The sequence below is a fragment of the Stegostoma tigrinum genome, chromosome 36 (assembly GCF_030684315.1).
Source record: "Stegostoma tigrinum isolate sSteTig4 chromosome 36, sSteTig4.hap1, whole genome shotgun sequence".
Taxonomy (NCBI): Eukaryota; Metazoa; Chordata; class Chondrichthyes; order Orectolobiformes; family Stegostomatidae; genus Stegostoma; species Stegostoma tigrinum.
The window spans coordinates 3,444,237-3,462,469 of NC_081389.1; the positions used below are offsets into that span (position 1 = coordinate 3,444,237).

Consider the following 18,233-nt stretch of genomic DNA (forward strand, 5'->3'; position numbering starts at 1 on the left):
AAATGGAAAAGTCCTAGGGAAAATTGATGAACAGAGAGATCTGGGTGTTCAGGTCCATTGTTCCCTGAAGGTGACAACGCAGGTCAATAGGGTGGTCAAGAAGGCATATGGCATGCTTTCCTTCATTGGGCGGGGTGTTGAGTACAAGAGTTGGCAGGTCATGTTGCAGTTGTATAGGACTTTGGTTCGGCCACATTTGGAGTACTATGTACAGTTCTGGTCGCCACATTACCAAAAGGATGTGGATGCTTTGGAAAGGGTGCAGAGGAGGTTCACCAAGATGTTGCCTGGTATGGAGGGTGCTAGCTATGAAGAGAGGTTGAGTAGATTAGGATTATTTTCATTAGAAAGACGGAGATTGAGGTCTACAAAATCATGGGGGTATAGACAGGGTAGATAGCAAAAAGCTTTTTCCCCCAGAGTGGGGGACTCAATTACTAGGGGTCATGAGTTCAAAAAGTAAGAGGAAGAAAGTTCTTTACACAGGGTGGTGGGTGCATGGAACGCATTGCCAGGGGAGGTGGTAGACGCAGACACGTTAGTGTCTTTTAAGCTATATTTGGACAGGTACATGGATGGGCAGGGAGCAAACGGACACAGACCGTTAGAAAATAGATGACAGGTTAGACAGAGGATCTTGATCAGCGCAGGCTTGGTGGGCTGGCGGGCCTGTTCCTGTGCTGTAATTTTCTTTGTTCTTTGATAGGAGTCATGATTGTGGAAGTATTCAGGAACAGCATTCTGATAACAACAGAAGTACAATTTAGATGAGTCAGGCATCTAAAGTCAAACAGGCAGCTGTCCTAACAGATGCGTGATGTTTTTCTCAGACAGTCAAACATTTCCAAGGTGTCAACAGAAGCCAAAAGCATAGCTGGAGGAATAGACAAGACTATGGCTTTGGAGAAATGGTAGTTGCTCTTCTGGTTGATAAAAATGATGCACAGAGAATAAGAGTTAGGGAACTAGTATATTTTCATTGCTGCAAGACAGAGCATGGAAAAGCAAATGGTTAAAAAACAGAACAGTAAACTGGTGGCAGTAATAAGAACCCTTAAGCAGTCTGGAGAAAATACAGTATCACTAAAATGACATGCATGTTGAACCAGTAGTATGTGTATGTGAAAGGAATTTTTATAGGGAAAACTGCATTAGAAAGTGAAGTTCAGAAGAAATCTGTTATGTCAAATGGTTTTACAGTGGGAATAAATATAATCCATAGCATTCCTAAAAGGGCTTATATCTGAAGGGGAAACCCTGTTCAGTTCAGAATTAGTTAAAAAGGATTCAACTTGACTTCAAAAAGTTCTCTGAATCAAAATGTATTAACAAGAAGTATGCATTTCCCCTCCTTTTACCTTGAGGAAAAAAGGAAATTTAATTTATGCTATGATAAAAGCATAGTGTATGGTTGCTATTGTTCCTATGTGGCCAACTATAAACAGATAATATTTATTTTGGGTAAGTACAGATAGTATGATTTTTCCACTATATGGGAAAGAGTGCCCCCAGTTCCAAAATTAGTTCTACAAGTTTAAACCTTTTGCCTAATTTGTAATCTAATTGGAAAGGAGGCAGAAAAAGAGTGGAAGGACGGTTAAATTAAGGAATACATTATTGCTGTAACTAGGGAAGACATTTCTGAAAAATCATCCAGTGAAAGTATATGGGTAGAAATTACAAATCAGAAAAGGAAAGATCACTTTGATAGGATTGTACAACAGGCCCCCAATAGTAAGAGAAATTGAGGGAAAAAAACGTATGGAGATCTCAGATTAAAAAAGTAACCATAATAAGATTGTAATAACGGGGGAATTTTAACTTTCCAAACATTGACTGGAGCTATCATAGTGGTAAAAGGCTTGGATGGTGAAGAATGTCAATTGTGTTCAAGAAAATTCTTCATTGATATGTAGATGCTCCTACTATAGAAGGAGCAGAACTAGACCTTTTGGGCAATAAGGCAAGGCAGGTGACTGAAGTAAAAGCAGGGAACACTGTGGGTCTAGCGATCATAATGCTATTAGCTTCAAAATGGTTATGGAAAAAGATAAGCCTTCCATAAAATTTAAACCTTTTAATTGGAGCGAGGCAAATTTTAATGGTATGAGACAAGAACTTTCAGAAGTTGATTGGAGTAGACTGCTTACAGGTACAAGGATGGGTGACAAGTGGGAGGCTTCAGTGTGATGACAAGCATTCAGAGGCATTATATTCCTGTTAGAGTGAAGTGTAAGGCCAATAAGATTAAAGGAACAACGGATGAATAAAGGTTCTAGTCAAGAATGAAAGAGCATTCTATTTTAGACAGTCAATTTGGTTCAACTGAATCTCTTAATCAATATAAAGAGTGTAGGGGCATTCAAGAGAGAGAAATTAGAAGGCAAAGAAGGAAAATGAGATAACAAAGGAAGATAAGGTTTAAGGATAATCCAAAAAGAAATTCTACAAATACATTAAGAGCAAGAGGATAGGGCATCTTAAAGATCAAGATGGGTGGGGGTCTTCGTTCTGAACCCCAGGAGATAGGAGGGTTACTAAATGAATATTTTGTGTCAATGCTTTACTGTGGAGCAAGAAATGGAATCCAGAAAAATATAGTTTGTTTTAAAAACAGTTCACATTATGGATGAGCATGTTCAGGAGGTTAAGAATATAAAAGGTGGAAAAATCTCCTGGACCTGATCTAATGTATCCCACAATGTTGTAGGATACAAAGGGAAAAAACTGCAAGACCCCTTGCAGAAATGTTTGCATCTATAACTACAGGTGAGGTGCCGGATAACTAGAGGGCAGCTAATGTTGTACTCATGTTTAATAAAGGTTGTAAGGAAAAAAATCAGGGAACTATAGAGCTGTGAGTCTGACTTCAGCTGTGGGTAAATTGTTAGAGGTGATTATAAAAGATAGGATTTATGGACATTTAGAGAGGCAAAACTTTATTAGGGATAGGTATCATGGTTTTGGGCAAGGAAAATTATGTCTCTCAAAGTTGATTGAGTTTTTTGAGCAAGTTACCAAAAAGAGCTTGATGATGGCAGAGCAGTAGACATTGCTAAATTGGATTTTAGTAAAGCTTTTGACAAAGTTCCACATGGTTGACTAATTAGTAAAGTTAGGTCACATGGAATTCCGGGTGAGCTTGCCAATTGGATATATAAATGGCTTAATGGCAGGAGACAGAATGATGGTGCAGGGTTGTTTTTTGGACTGGAGATCTGTCATCAGCAGTGTTCCACACGGATCAGTACTGGGTCCTCTTCTGTTTGTCATTTGTATAAATTACTTGGATGTGAATACAGAAGGCATGGTAGGTAAGTTTGGGGACGATACCAAAATTGGTGGCACAGTAGACAGAGAAGAAGGTTTAAGATTAGAGGGATCTTGATCAAATGGGTCAATGGGCTGAAAAATGGCAGATTCAGTTCAATCTGGATAAGTGTGAGGTATTGCATTTTGGTACAACAAACAAAGAGAAGGCATAACAATTAACAGTAGTGTCGTAGAACAGAGGGACCTAGCGGTGCAGGCACATAATTCTTTGAAGTTTGCGTCAGATATAGACAGGGTTAGAAAGGAGTTGGGAAGTGATGTTGAGGTTATACAGGACACTGGTGAGGCCTCTCCTGGAATACTGTGTTCAGTTCTATTTGCCTAGTTATAGGAAGGAAACTAAGCAGGAGGGGGTTCAGCAGAGATTTACCAGGATGTTGCCAGGTGTGGAAGATTTGAGTTATAAAAAAGATGGCAGCAGGCCAGGACACTCCAGTCAGAGTTCCTTTGCTCGCTTTTCTTTTCCCTTTTCTTTCATTTTTCCTCTTGTGTGGCTTTTTTTCACTACCCCACCAACACCCCCCCCCCCCCCCCCCCCGCAAAAAAAAAAAATCTGGAGACTAGAGTCAAGCAGAGCAAGCACGGTCTGAGCCTGGCAGCAGACCGGGTCCCTTAGCTGACAATGGAGATAGCATATCCTTGTGATCTGCCACTGGTGGTCAAGGACTGGAAATTAAGTACTTTATTGTCACTTATCATCATTCTGGACTTTAAAACAAAACTGTTTCCACATTAGCCTTTTGTTTTAAAGCGTTGTAACTACATTTAAAAGTATCTGTACCGAGGTCCTCTGTACCAAAGGTGGCATCGAAAGGCACCATTACAAACGTTTAACCGCACTCATTCAATTGCATGTGCCAATAAAGGTCACTGTATTCTAAGAAAGGCTAAAGACTCTTTCCCACTGGAGCACAGGAAGTTAAGAGGCAATCTGATATAAGTTTTTAAAATGATGAAATCTAGATTGAATTAATGGTATCAGAGATAATGGGAACTGCAGATGCTGGAGAATTCCAAGATAATAAAATGTGAGGCTGGATGAACACAGCAGGCCAAGCAGCATCTCAGGAGCACAAAAGCTGACGTTTCGGGCCTAGACCCTTCATCAGAGAATTAATGGTAGTTGTCTTTTCCCTAGGATAGGGGATATCAAGTGTAGGGAGCACATTTTAAAAGGTGAGAGGAGAGAAATTTTTTTTAAAATGATATGAGGAGAAAAGTTTTTAAACAGAAGGTGGTTTGAGTGTCAAATGAACCTCCTAAGAAAGTGGTGTTTGCAGGTATAATTGCAACATTTAAAAAACATGAATGGGAAAGGTTTGGACTGATTTAGGCCAGCAGGAGGCAGGGGGAACTAGTTTAGTTTGGGATTGTTTAGCATGGGCTGATTGCACCAAAGGGTGTATGATTCTATAACCAGTTCAAGCAGAAGTACTATGTATCCACACTCAATCATATGCCTGGAAATGAGACCTGAAGAAAGTGTGTCTTAAGGTGTCCAGAGACAACATGCAGCAGAAATAAGCCAATTTCAGTGAAGTTCAAAAGCATCTTGCTAAAATTCTGATTTCAAATATGAGAGAAGAGAAAACCAGTTGTTGGCATACGAGCAAGTTATTTTGATCTTTAGTCTCAAAGTCAGAAAGTGAATATAAAAAGGTGGAATTGCACATATAGCTGATGAAACGAGTTAAACTTCAGCTGTGCACTTACTGAAACCTTGCAGAGTTAAATGAGGGGCTGAAGAAAAAAGGTACTAAATTATTGTAGTGATGTGTGTAAATCCCTCTTGTTGCATGTAGTTGCTTTTGAGTTAGCTTTTATAAACTTTGCTAATACAACATGCAAGAGTGTAAATGAAAAGGTTATCTGAACAATGCTTTGTTTTATTTGATAGATGTTTTGTAATTTATGCATTTCAAAAACCATTGTAAAGAAATCTTCACTATTATGAAACTTTCCATCTTCCAAACGTGTGATGAAATTAATTTCTAGCATTTAGGGAATGCAACATTCAGAACAGACAGTTCTACAAGTTGCATGGCAACAGGCAAAGACCTTATTGCAAGATTTTCAGTACATTATTCAAAATTGTTCAAAAGGCACTGAAGAATAGTTCTGAAGCTGCAGCTAGATAGAGGAGATAAAGCAGAACAGAACCATAAGGCAGTACACTGCTTTTAACTGGGCTGCTAAAGGCAGGTGAATTACACAAGCTTTGAGTTATGATGATCAGGAAATCCTGCAAGTGGTGGAGATCTCAGGAAAAGTTATCAAATGCAAATAATTCAGCACAGCTAAAGCCACAAGGAATTTTTGCAACTGAGCAAGATTACAGCTCCGGAAAAACCTAAGAGCAAATGTACTTTGGTGAAGTTAACTATCTGTGAAGAGTTACATTTGTGAATGAGCACCAAAGTGAAGCTCTGGATTTCAGGGTGGTTAGATCCAGGAAGAACTTAGGATGATTGACCAAAACTTTAGCAGTTAAGTGTGTCAAAGTCAGAAGAGTGAAATGTACAGATTGCAACCAGTTGTGAAATTTAATGCTACGATGACACTCGTGTGCATGCATGTGCATGTGAGGCACGAGTAATCTTTCATCAATCTTGATGTTTACTATTCAAACACACTATCGTACAATACCACCATTTAACTCTGGGTATCACAGATAAGTTTATGTCTATTGTACACTGCAGCACTGCTCTAGTATTGCACAATCAGATGCAGGATTTTTGTTAAAACTGCAGAGCCTCATGCGATATTTTCTTTAAAAATAGGCTGGATATCGTGCTTTGTGTATGTGATAAAATTCACTTGCCCTTAGCCAGACTGTGACAAATTTGGAAGTCAGATCATGTCAACTAGTTTCTCCAAACAAAGCAATTTTCAAACATCTGCAACTTACCGATCAGAATAAATGCAACAGCAATAAAGAAGGTTAAAATGTAGCTTCTAATTGGTTCACTGTTCTTTCCATAACCTTTTCCAAAGAAATACAGTCCCTTGTAAATGTTATCCTTACAAAGAGCCTGTAGGAATAATAAATTCAGTTAAATGCTGGAAATGTCCAGCACATCAACTGATTCCCCTGAAAGAAAAATAGAATTATTCTGTTTCAGAGATAGTAGGAACTGCAGATGCTGGTGAATCTGAAATAACAAGGTGTAGAGCTGGATGAACACAGCAGGCCAAGCAGCTTCAGAGGAGCAGAAAGGCTGACATTTCAGGCCTGGACCCTTCTTCAGATGTCATGATTAAAAACAAGGGTAGCCAGTAAGACAGCTCTTCTGATGTATTTGGCCTGCTGTGTTCATCCAGCTCTACACCGTGTAATCTTAGAATTATTCTGTTCCAGTTTAACAACCTATCCCCAATGTTTCTTGCATTCTTACTACAGTCAGTGAATTACATTTAGGGCCTAAGTAATGAAGGCAATGAGAGTCTTATCCACTGTTGAAGCCAGTGGGAGCCCTGTCATCAGCATCTTTCAGGAAGGTATGCTGAATTATGCTTCAATAAGGACTTAACTGACAAGCAGCAGGCCTTGCCCAAAAATCAAGAATCCAAGGGATGGCAATCCTGCCTCCAAAAAAATACCGGAGTGTGACAGATGTGCAAGAGGTTGCTGCTGCCCTTAAAGGAACTTGCTTGAGGATCACGATTGCCAATGGATTTGGGCCACAGATTAATAACGGCAGGATGTGGATTGCAGGGATAAAAAGAGAGGCCACATCAAAAATAAGATAGCTCTCAGTCAACCCCTAAATGGGCATTCAGTGAGAAGGCCATCATGAGACCATTGCTTATTTATTTCAGGGCAGACATGAGAACATGAGGGGTCTGCACATGACCTACTACTCAATTAACACAGCAACACACTAATTTGTTTCACAAGTAGGCCCTTCAGCCTGCCCTGGCACTTAAGAAAACATGAACAGCCTAAATACACCATATTCACGTCTACCAATGATAACATCTCAGTCCCTTGCTACCTACCTCTGCCTTAAAAATATGGTTCTGCTTTCACGCCTTTTTAGGAAAAAGCTCCAAACAAACTCAACCCTCAGAATCCTGTGTGTGTCTTACTGGCTATCCTTATTTTTAATCATGACATCTCAAACCATAATTTTGCAAGAGGGATCATCCAGCTTGTGAATAGCTTCACATAGATACCTCAAAACAACTGAAAAGCATTAGTTTAGTTGTAACCTAACGTTTCATGTATAAACGGTGCAGAATCTTTTCTCTTTTTCTGCCTACATTTTTGGTACTTATAAAGAACCACAATGACTAGGTCCTCCTCCTCCTGTTGCAAGTGCCTCCTCAGCATTGCGCGTACTGAAAGCTAGCACCAGTCAGGCCACAGCCTTCTAATTAATCTTCACTGCAGAGAATCTTGTCAATCTTTCTCACTATACAGTTGGCTTTGAGCATTCCAGTCCTTTTTGCTTCTCTCACTTGAACAGCTTCCAGTATCATGGTACCTGGTCAGTCAGCTCATCGACCCTGCAGCTGTCACACATCTAAACAAACAGAAGAGCCTCAAATCTATTAGACCAACATAAAGATACCTACACCTCCAACTCTCCTTACTTTTCTCAGTCATACTTTTGTTGACTTAAGAAATGACTGAATTAGACAAGCCTATCCTCTAAGGGGTACAACCAGCTAGCTCATGGTAGAAAACATACAACTAACCTTGCCCCTCCCAGAGGTGTCACAACATCCATAATTTGGTTTGTAGCTCAAGCAACTTTGGCTCAGTTTGAGCTTTAAACAGTCACCAGATATTCATGTCCTTGGCTTTAATTGAAATGCCCTCATTCAAATAATCAGTCATCAAGTACTCAAGTTAGTAAAACGCAATGTGCTATTGAAAATCTATGCTGCCCTGCTTTCTAAAGCTAGGGTCTAGACCCGAAACGTCAACTTTCCTGCTCCTATGGTGATGCTTAGCCTGCTGTGTTCATCCAGCTCGACACCTTGTTATCTGTCCTCTCAGTCTGCTCAATCCCAGTATTTGTTAAATTTTCTCCCAACACCAGTACTAAACTGACATATGCAACTACCAAGTTACAGCCTCTGTTGATGTTTGCACAAAAGGTGTTGTGCTTGCAATTCTTTGGCATCCCTCTCTACCTGAGGAGGACTGGGAAATTATGGCCAGTATCTCTACAACTTCTATCCTTACTTCCCTGACAGAATCTATCTGGAGCCAGTGATGCCTTGGCTACAAAATTCTTCCAACACTTTCCGTATCTCTATACTTTTTAAAATCTTTTCCCCATGATCTCAATTTTTCGTAATTATGTACTGTTCCTGTATAATGACTATTACTGGCACTCTAGAACATCTAGGTGCAAAACAATTCTAAGTACCTAGTGAGTTTTTTTTAAAAAAAGTAACCTAGAACAAATAAGGTTTTATTTGTAGCAACTGCAGTCTGCAATTAAAGACTTTCACTGTTATACATCACTTAATAATGGCTTAATACTTTCTTACCTGGAAAATTTTGGGAGCACTGACTAATGAGGCCAGGGCAGAAGAAAGAGTGGCCGAGAAGATTCCTGCAGTGATGAGGGGACCAAAACCAGACACCATGCTCATAACCTACAGTGTAAGAAAATGTTATTTCACTGCTCTTCAAATTTAAAATCAGGTATCCTACACATACCAGATTTGATCCTTTACAAAAATATTTCAGTTCTTTAATAATAATTTTCTTTAAATCCATATGCATTTTAAATACACATATGTTATGAGTTTAATAAAACAAAATGGGAAATCTGAAAAAACTGAACTGAAGAAACTCAGCAGGTCTAGCAGCATCTGTGGAGGGAAAGTAGAGTTAACATTTCAAATCTAGTGACCCTTCTTCAGAACACAGACATTGGGGAATAGGGGAGTCGGAGATGAACCAAGTGAGCCTAAGAGCAGCATGGAAATTGGAAGCAAAATTATGAACTTTTCCAATTCCAGATGAGAGGGAAGCAGCACTGATGATGTTATCAATGTTCTGGAGAAAGTGATTAGGGGAGGGACCCAAGTACGGTTAGAATGAGGAAAGTTCTGTGTAACCTACAAAGAGACAGGAACATAACTGGAGCCCTTGCATGTACCATGGCCACACCTTTGATTGAGCGAGAGAGGAGTTAAAAAGGAAATTTGTTCAAACAAGCCCAGCAAGGCACAGGAGGACGGTAGAGGATGGGGATAGTTCAGATCCCCGACCCCAACACGGAAGAAGCGGAGAGACTTGAGACTATCCTAATGGGGGTGGATGTATAAAAGTGATCATATGTCCATGGTAAAGAGGCAACTAGATGACCAAAAACTGGAAATTCTCAAACTTACGTAAAGCATCAAAAGATTCGCAGATGCAAGTGGTTAGAGATAAAGGGAACTGCAGATGCTGGAGAATCCGAGATAACAAAGTGTGGAGCTGGATGAACACAGTAGGCCAAGTAGCATCTTAGGAGCACAAAAGCTGATATTTCAGGCCTAGATCTTTCAATCAGAAAAGGAGGATGGGGAGAGGGTTCTGAAATAAGGAGAGAGGGGGAGGCAGACCAAAGATGGATAGAGCAGAAGATAGGTGGAGAGGAGAGTATGGGTGGGGAAGTAGAGAGGGGATAGGTCAGTCTGGGGAGACAGATAGGTCAAGGGGGTGGGATGAGGTTAGTAGGTAGGCCGCCTCTCCCTATTTATTTCAGAACCTCTCCCCATCCACCTCTCTGATGAAGGGTCTAGGCCCGAAACGTCAGCTTTCGTGCTCCTAAGACGCCTGGTGCGTTCATCCAGCTCCACACTTTTTGTTATCACAGATGTAAGTGGGAAGGGACTAGACAAGGGATGAAAAAAAATTCAAGATAAGACGAAACAAATTCCATGGAGCAAGAACCGGCAGAAACAACTGGTCTGCTTTATTGATTTTGGAAAGAAGGTAAAAGTAGACTGTATAACCTGGGAGGCTGTTGGAAGTAGGGGAAGAAAGATATCTCTAGATGAGATGAGATGAGATTAGTGGCTATCATGGATACGGTGGCTTGATGTTTGATATTAGGGTGATGGTCATACGAACTAGGAGGAGTAGGAGTAGGCCATCTGGCCCCTTGAGCCTGCTCTGCCATTTAATAAGATCATGGCTGAGTTTTTTGAGACTCAGCTCCACATACCCACCCATTCACCATAACCCTTAATTCCCTTACTGTTCAAAACTTTACCTAGCCTTAAAAACACTCAGCGAGGTAGCTTCAACTGCTTCACTACGCAGGGAATTCCATAGATCGTCCAGAGAGATAGGAGGTGGTGTCAGAGACAACAACAACACTGCCTCTGTTGTCAGGCTTGATGACAAGGTCAGCGTTGGATCTGAGTGTAAGTACAGTTAAAAGGGAGATAAAGCTAAATGGGTGAGGTTGGGGCAGAGAAATTAAGACAACTAATGCCATGTCAACAGTTTTCAAAAATGCAGGTAAAAGGCAAGGAAGGAGTCAAGACGGAGACTGTGTTGGAAACAGGTGAAGAGAAATGTGGGATGAGGAGAGGACTCTTGTCCAAAGAAATGATGGAAGAAGAGTTCAATTCATTCGAGTGGAAGCACAGAGGGATAAAACTAAAACCTTTGCCGAGTACAGAACATTCAGTGAAGAACGCAAAAATCAGAAAGGGTGGTTTAAAAAAAAAACCCAACAAGAAATGGGGTTGAAAGAAGTGATGGACACAGAGGGAAGGGAATGGGAGGAAGGTTCAAGAGGGGCAAGAGTTGAAGCCTTTGTTCCTTAAAGCCTGAAAGGAACAGTAAAAGTTTCTCATCAGAATGGTGAACAAGCTGGAGAATAAAGTGAAACTGAAGGGAGGGACAGGGCAGCTGTGAGCTAGTACGAGGTGGTGATAAATGGAGAGAAGGGTCAAGAGTGTGCATTTCCTGTCACATGGATCTCAGAATGCAGCAAGAATAGCTGTTTGAAGAGCATTGTACATCAGAGATGCAATGACCCTAGGTGGATGTGAAAAATGAAGGATGAAATTCCAGCTGGAAACCACATGGGGTGAGTATGAGCCACATGCAGTCACTGGGGAATGTGATATTGCTATAGAAGTGAGTTTTGGCAAATACTAGAGGTGACAATGGAAGTAATAACGACAAACAAAAAGACAGATTAGAGTGGAATCCTGTCAGAGAAGCCGAACTTTAAAGTCTGCACAACCGAAAGAGTTAAACACCAAAACAAAAAGACGAACAATGGATGCTGGAAATCTTAAAACAGAGATTTCCGGAGAAATTCAGTAGGTCTGGCATCATCTATGGAGAAAAAACAGACTTAACAGCGGAGTCCAGTGATCCTTCTTCAGAATGCTGAAGAGGAGCAGTTGGACACAAATGTTCTTTCTGCTTTCTTGCCACACATGCTGCCGGACCAGCTAAGTTTCTCCAGAAATTTCTGTTTTGTTATATGGGAGTTCAGTTCCTTTATAGGCATACTCGATTGACAGTAAATTGGTTGAAATTCTTACAGTGTGCAATACCAAGTTACAACTACAAACCTTCTCATCATACCTGTAAACAAATGAAGCACTAACAGAGAGGTGGATAATGGGCTGAAATAACTGTCACAAAAAAAGCCAGAAACTTCATGGGGCAAAGAGGGTGAGGGAGAACAGAAGGCTATTAATTTAAAAACAGACTTTTTTGTTTCTTTCGAGATGATGTCTAAGAGGAGGATTTGCAGCTTTTTCCTTTACGTCAGATATCCAGCACCTGCTGCATTTTATTTGAGGGGAAAAAAAGAGGGAAAACTATTCCTAGTGTTTTCAAAATTTATCCTTCAAATCAATGAGAGAAAGGAGGAAAAAAAAATTCTGACCACTGCAGTTTGAGAATCTGCTGTGCAAATTGGCCGTCACATTTCCTGTTACAAGACTTAAAAAAAAATTTAGTTTTAAAGAAAAACTTCATTTTCTGAAGAAAGATCCAGACCCGAAACATCAGCTTTCTTGCTCCTATGATGCTGCTTGGCCTGCTATGTTCATTCAGCTCTACACCTTGTTATCTTGGATTCTCCAGCACCGGCAGTTCATTGATTATAAACCACTTTGAGGTGGTCAGTGTTGGTTTTATTTTAAAACCAAACTACAAGCCTTGTAATTCCTTTTAGAAAGGAATCCATTTTCACACCTCATGTCACTGAAGTATTTCAATTCATTATCCTTTGTAATGCAATTGGATTTAGACAAACCTGGCAGCCACACTGTGACAGTACCTAAATATTAACTGGTACTCATTTTGATAAGTTAGTTTTTTCATAGAATCCCTATGGCCCAATGAGTCCACTCTGACCCTCAGAGCATTCCACCAAGACCCATCCCCCTATAACCCACCAAATCTACAGATCCCTGAACACTACAGGCAATTTTGCACAAACAATCCACCTAGCCTGCACATCTTTGGACTGTGGCACGAAACTGGGGCAACCGGAGGAAACCCATGCAGACACAGGGAGAATGTGCAAACTCCATACAGACAGTTGCCAGAGGGTGGAATCGAACCAGGATTTCTGGTGCTGTGTGAGGCAGCAGTGCTAACGACTGAGTCACCATGCTGCCCATTCTATTTAGTTATTGTCAATGATCACCTGCAAGCAAGTCTGACCGTTAGGAAATTGGGGTGGGGGCGTGCATTCCTTTCTCCAGTTCCTTTTCCATACTTCGTCTTGCGACTAGGTGTTGACAAAGAGTTTTGTCCCTTCATACAGGAGCTTCCTCAAGTTGGTTTCTTCTGAACATGGGTCTCCCACAATGTACAAGGCTTCAAAAGCTTGTGATTTCAAATAAAACTATTGGATGGTAACTAGGTGTCATGTGACTTCTGATTTTGTCTTACGTGTCCACATCAATGTTGCGTTACTTGAGAGAAGCCTTCTGGGAGTCTTTGAAACACTTCCTTTGCCCCCTTCTTATTTGAGTGCCTCCCTTGAGCTGGGTGAAGATGATCTGCCATGGTAGCCAGAGCTTGGGCATCATAAGCCAACAGCCAGCCCAGCAGAGCTGATCTCAGATGCTGATGTTATTGGCCGCTTCAAGCAACTCTCAACTGATGTGGAGAATCCTTCTGTGTTGGTGCATTTCTCAAAAGTTTTAAGGTGGTAGCTATAAGTTATCCAAGCTTGACATACAGAACAAGAAGATGGCTACTTTACAGGGTAAGGATCTCGGTATCAGCATGGATATCACGACTGAATAGATTTAGTTATATTGATGGCTTTAACACTTGGGGTAATGTCCTGCTCTTCTTCAGATACTATGAATGAATTTTTAGTGACCACATCAAAAATGACAGGTCTCAAGACTGAAGTGATCAAACATACAAAGTCATAAGAATGCAACAACAAGAGCGCTTAGAACAAGCCAAAAAGAATAGGTTTTATACTCTAATTTAGAAAAACACATACTGGAGAACTTCAGCGATAACGGGAACTGCAGATGCTGGAGAATCCAGCATCCATCTATGAGATGCTGCTTGGCCTGCTGTGTTCATCCAGCGACACACTTTGTTATCCTGGAGAACTTCAGTGACCATTTCTACCATGATAGAGGCCACAATTATAGACAAGTCGTTCCCTTCCAAAAAGTGGCTATTGCTGACCAAAAAAAAACTTACATCCTTCCCTGAGAAAAATTCCAAAATTTAAAGAAAATGTCAAACTGCAGTTTAGACGGTCAACAGAAATTGATGGTAAAACTCAGCAGGTCTGGCAGTGTCTATAGAAAGAAACAAAAAGAGACTTAGTGACCCTTCTTCAAAACAGTTCTGATCTCCAACAATTTGCACATCGTTTTATTACACAAGGAAATGCTGGGTTGCTTCTGACATCAGACTGTAGTTACAATATCACTTCTAAACTCCACCAATAAATTTGAGATAGGTCATTATCTTAACTCGATGGGCCACACAACTATTACCTGGAAGTTATTCATTAAACCAAAACTGCACATCTGTGTATTACAGCCAGAGAAATCATATCCTAACGTACAGGCTGCTGAGCCATTACAGCTGATCAAAGCACTGATGGTATCATTGACACTTCCTGTAGCATCACGTACAACAGTGGCACCTGCAAGCAGAAGAGATAAAAAAAGGTACAGTTTAATTCACAAATAAAAGTTAAACCATCACAGCATGTGCTCTTATGACACCTTCACAATCAACTAAGTGTTCTTTGAATTTTGAAAGTAAATGACCGGATTGGGTCTAGGCCTGAAACGTCAGCTTTTGTGCTCCTGAGATGCTGCTTGGCCTGCTGTGTTCATCCAGCTTCACACTTTGTTATCTTGGATTATCTATTCTGATGCCTGGACTGAAAAATAAGTATTGACGGCAACACCAAATGTTCAGTTCTTCAAATAAACCCATAGGAATCTTGTTTCTGTATGAAAAAAAAATGTCAAGTGAACAACATTTTGGCTTGAACATCTCATCCAAAAGATGGTAGGTGTCAGTGCAGAACCCGCTTTGCTCTATAGTTGAATCTTTGGCTGACACAGACTGCACACTCAATGAGATAGACCCATAGCCTGAGATTTAGTACCACTATTTTATTATCCATGTTGGCCTTGGCGCAGATCAACAAAATGATGTTCACACATGGCCACACACAGTGCTTGCTTTATATTTAAGCCATTCACCAACTATCTAACCATCAAGCTTCACCAAGAACTCAAAATCTAAATAAAAATTACCGCTACGTTAGCAAGTTACAAATCAAAATTAAACAAAGTTTAGCCATGAACATAATGTAATTCGTGTGGAAAAAGTCAGACACAGGTGATACAATGTTCAAAATTAACATAAATTAGTTTTAGTCTATTGCAAGGACTGGACTGCTTTTCAAACAATAAAGGAAATGAAATTACACAGCATGGTATCAGAATCCAGAGGAATATCTACCATGCCCTGAGAAAAAGAACAGGAAATGACATCTCCAACCCAAGGAAACCTAACCAGATAAATAGAAAGCAGGACATAACACCAGCGCTTCGTCAGAGGCTCACTGATGTTACCTAGAACGGTGACGAAACATCTGAAAACTAACCTTCCAGCTCAGCGAGCAAACTTGCATCCAGAACCTCAACCTGAGCTACAAATCTTCTCAAAACTCGCTAGAGGAATATCTAGTAGGTCTTATATCTGTTTCTATTGTGTGATCTTTTTCACAAACATGAGAAACAAGGGACATAATTATACAGCGTGAAGGTAATGGTTCAGATGACAGACAAAATTATTCATCTCTCACTATTGTTCAATTTTACATTATTCTCAGGTAGCTATATTTCTTTATTAGTAGAACTGCATAACATAAAATATTCATACATTGATCACACAAAAACCTGGCCACAACATCCAAAAAGGTAATGATTGCCATTAGAAATTTGATGTAATGGCCACATTGTTGTGGGCCAGACTTGACCTCTCAAAAAAGGTAGCCTAGCTCTCAACTGCCTCTTATTTTAAAAAGAAGTGCTGTGTTCCAGATGCAATTTCATTGGTCAAGCTACTCAACATTAAGCAAAATACCATTTATTGCAACACTATTGTTAAAATACAAGAAACGGAGAATTGGAATAACAACTCTATGGGAAAAACTTGACAGCAACATTCCATAAACACATCTTTGGCAAAAGGCAAAATTTAGAAAATAGAATTCTCTCACATCAACTCCCATAGCAGAAAGGGAAATCCTAGTTTATGCCTGTAATCAGAAGGAAAAAAAATAGCTTCCAGACCCCAACAGCAATTGTTGAAAGCTAACTAAAAATTCTCGTTCTGACAGAATGTGCCCACATAGGCTACTTCCACCGTTTCTCTCCACTGCAACCCACTAGTGATTTTCACCAGTTCTGGCAACAGTCATGAAGGGTCCTGACCCAAATCAGCACCTTTCCTGCTCCTCTGATGCTGCCTGACCTGCTGTGTTTGTCCAGCTACACAACGTATTGACTGACTCCAGCATCTACAGTTCTTGCTATCTCACGCTCTTACTGTTCCAACTTTAAAAATCCCAAGATCACACAAACTGTTTACTTTACCACCTTTCCAAGTAGGCAGCTCCGACTTAAAATCTCAAAAAACCCAAAACAAAATAACCCCTTAAAGCCCGATGCACACAACAGGCCAAGCAGCATCAGAGGAGCAGGAAGGCCGACATTCCGGGCTTCGACCCTTTATACGTTTGTACAAATGTTGTCAGTAGATGTCTGATTAAATACGATTAGACGATTTTCCACAGAATAACAGTAATAGAAAACTAAAATAAATTTTAATTCTTGTTTTAATTTCAAGTCAAAACACCCTTGGAAGCAGCTATATAGTACAGTGTTAATGTATATCCAACAGCATAGCGCAATTTAAGAATGACATATCCAAGAAAAAGTCAATTATTTTAAGCAATGTTAGTTACTTGCACAGTAAATTACAGTGTTGTATACCAACACAATCTCTTCTGTAAACTGATTATGCATAAATAAATTGCTTGTCAAATACTGTGAATGCTGCAAATCTGCAGTAAAATAAATTGCTGGAGACATTCAAAAGACTGGACAGCAGAGAAGAAAGAGTTAACAAGCTCTGGCATCAGCAGTCCCTGGTTGAGGCTTTTGGCCAGGCAGGAAACAGTTGTCTAAAAATTATAAGGTTCTGTCTTTAAATTTGGCAGACTACCATGTTCCAAAGTTGCCATCCCCACAAAACGTTCATTGCCATTCCATCCTCCATAAAGATCAGGGCCAACAGTTATCTGGGCTTTTGGCACTTTAATGTCAAAATGTATCTACTGTACTCACACACTGTTCAATTGGTGAAAATAAATGCCTGTATGTCAGCATTCTTAATATTGCATGCACACAAACATCTGGGAAAGAAGTTTCCACTTTTAATACTTACCCGTTCGAAATTTCTACTTAAGTGGACTGTGTTAATCTGTCCACGATTTCTTGTATTTATGTTTTAGTCCCTAAACAATAATCATTCAAGAACAAATTATTATCTTACCTATACAGATGGCAACAGCTATATAAGTCAAAGCTGTTATGAAGATAGCCAACATCGTTCCTTTCGGGATGGCTGCTTGTGGATCCTGAAATGTAAGTGTTTTAAGGTCACAAAGCTTTGACCTAAAATAAACAAACTTAACATGAAAAAGTAATCTAGAGGAACATACCTTTAGATCACCAGAGATGTTGGCACCAGCAAGAATGCCGGTAGCAGCTGGGAAAAAGATGGCAAAGACAGAGAAGAAACTTTCTCCATCCCTGAAAGATGGCCCAAAATTCTCCACAAAAACTTGAGCTGCACAGGTTAAAAATAAGAAACTGCTAAATTTAGAGCCCAAATTAACTGGACTGCATATTTTAACTCCTCTCAATAAACAGGTTTCTTATTGGTGAACATAGAACTTACCTTGGTAGTTAAAGAAACCTTTGCTTCTTTTCTCAATCGTGCTTGGAATGACAGTTCCAACAAAAAAGTTAGCAATACCGATAAGAAGAATTATCAGAAGAACAACTTGAGCCTGGTAGAAGACAAAAGTATTTGCTTAATTTGCACAAACACATCTTACTTTCAAAGAAAGAGTCTGAAAGTCTCATTTGATTTAGCCCAAATAAGACAAGATACTTGATTAAAGTAACTTCTACTTTAATCTGCGGATATTTTAAAAATGCAGCTAAAGCCCTACCTTTGTTTCCCATTCCATGCCAGCTACAGTTATACCAAGAAGCACTACTACAGTAATGCAACCTACAATTCGTATATCACTGATTGGATCCACCATGAGGACATTATTTTCCTGCAAAGATGACAAATTATTGTCAAAAATATGACAATTTGTCAAAAATATTAA

At 40.0% G+C, this 18,233-nt stretch overlaps 1 protein-coding gene across 9 annotated transcripts in view; it reads right to left on the minus strand.

The window, feature by feature from the left end:
• Nucleotides 1-18,233, minus strand: part of slc12a1 (solute carrier family 12 member 1) — a 133,838-nt gene that overhangs the window by 80,500 nt on the left and 35,105 nt on the right. For all 9 annotated transcript variants that reach the window (XR_007246462.2, XM_048520510.2, XM_048520509.2 and 6 more), the window contains 7 exons: nt 18,069-18,179; nt 17,792-17,903; nt 17,553-17,680; nt 17,384-17,468; nt 14,299-14,450; nt 8,839-8,946; nt 6,242-6,365 (listed from right to left, as the gene is read on the minus strand). Coding sequence is in view for 8 of the 9 variants with exons in the window: in XM_048520510.2 (XP_048376467.1) it covers nt 6,242-6,365; nt 8,839-8,946; nt 14,299-14,450; nt 17,384-17,468; nt 17,553-17,680; nt 17,792-17,903; nt 18,069-18,179 (820 nt within the window). In the remaining variant the exon portion in view is untranslated. The remainder of the gene's footprint in view (nt 1-6,241; nt 6,366-8,838; nt 8,947-14,298; nt 14,451-17,383; nt 17,469-17,552; nt 17,681-17,791; nt 17,904-18,068; nt 18,180-18,233) is intronic.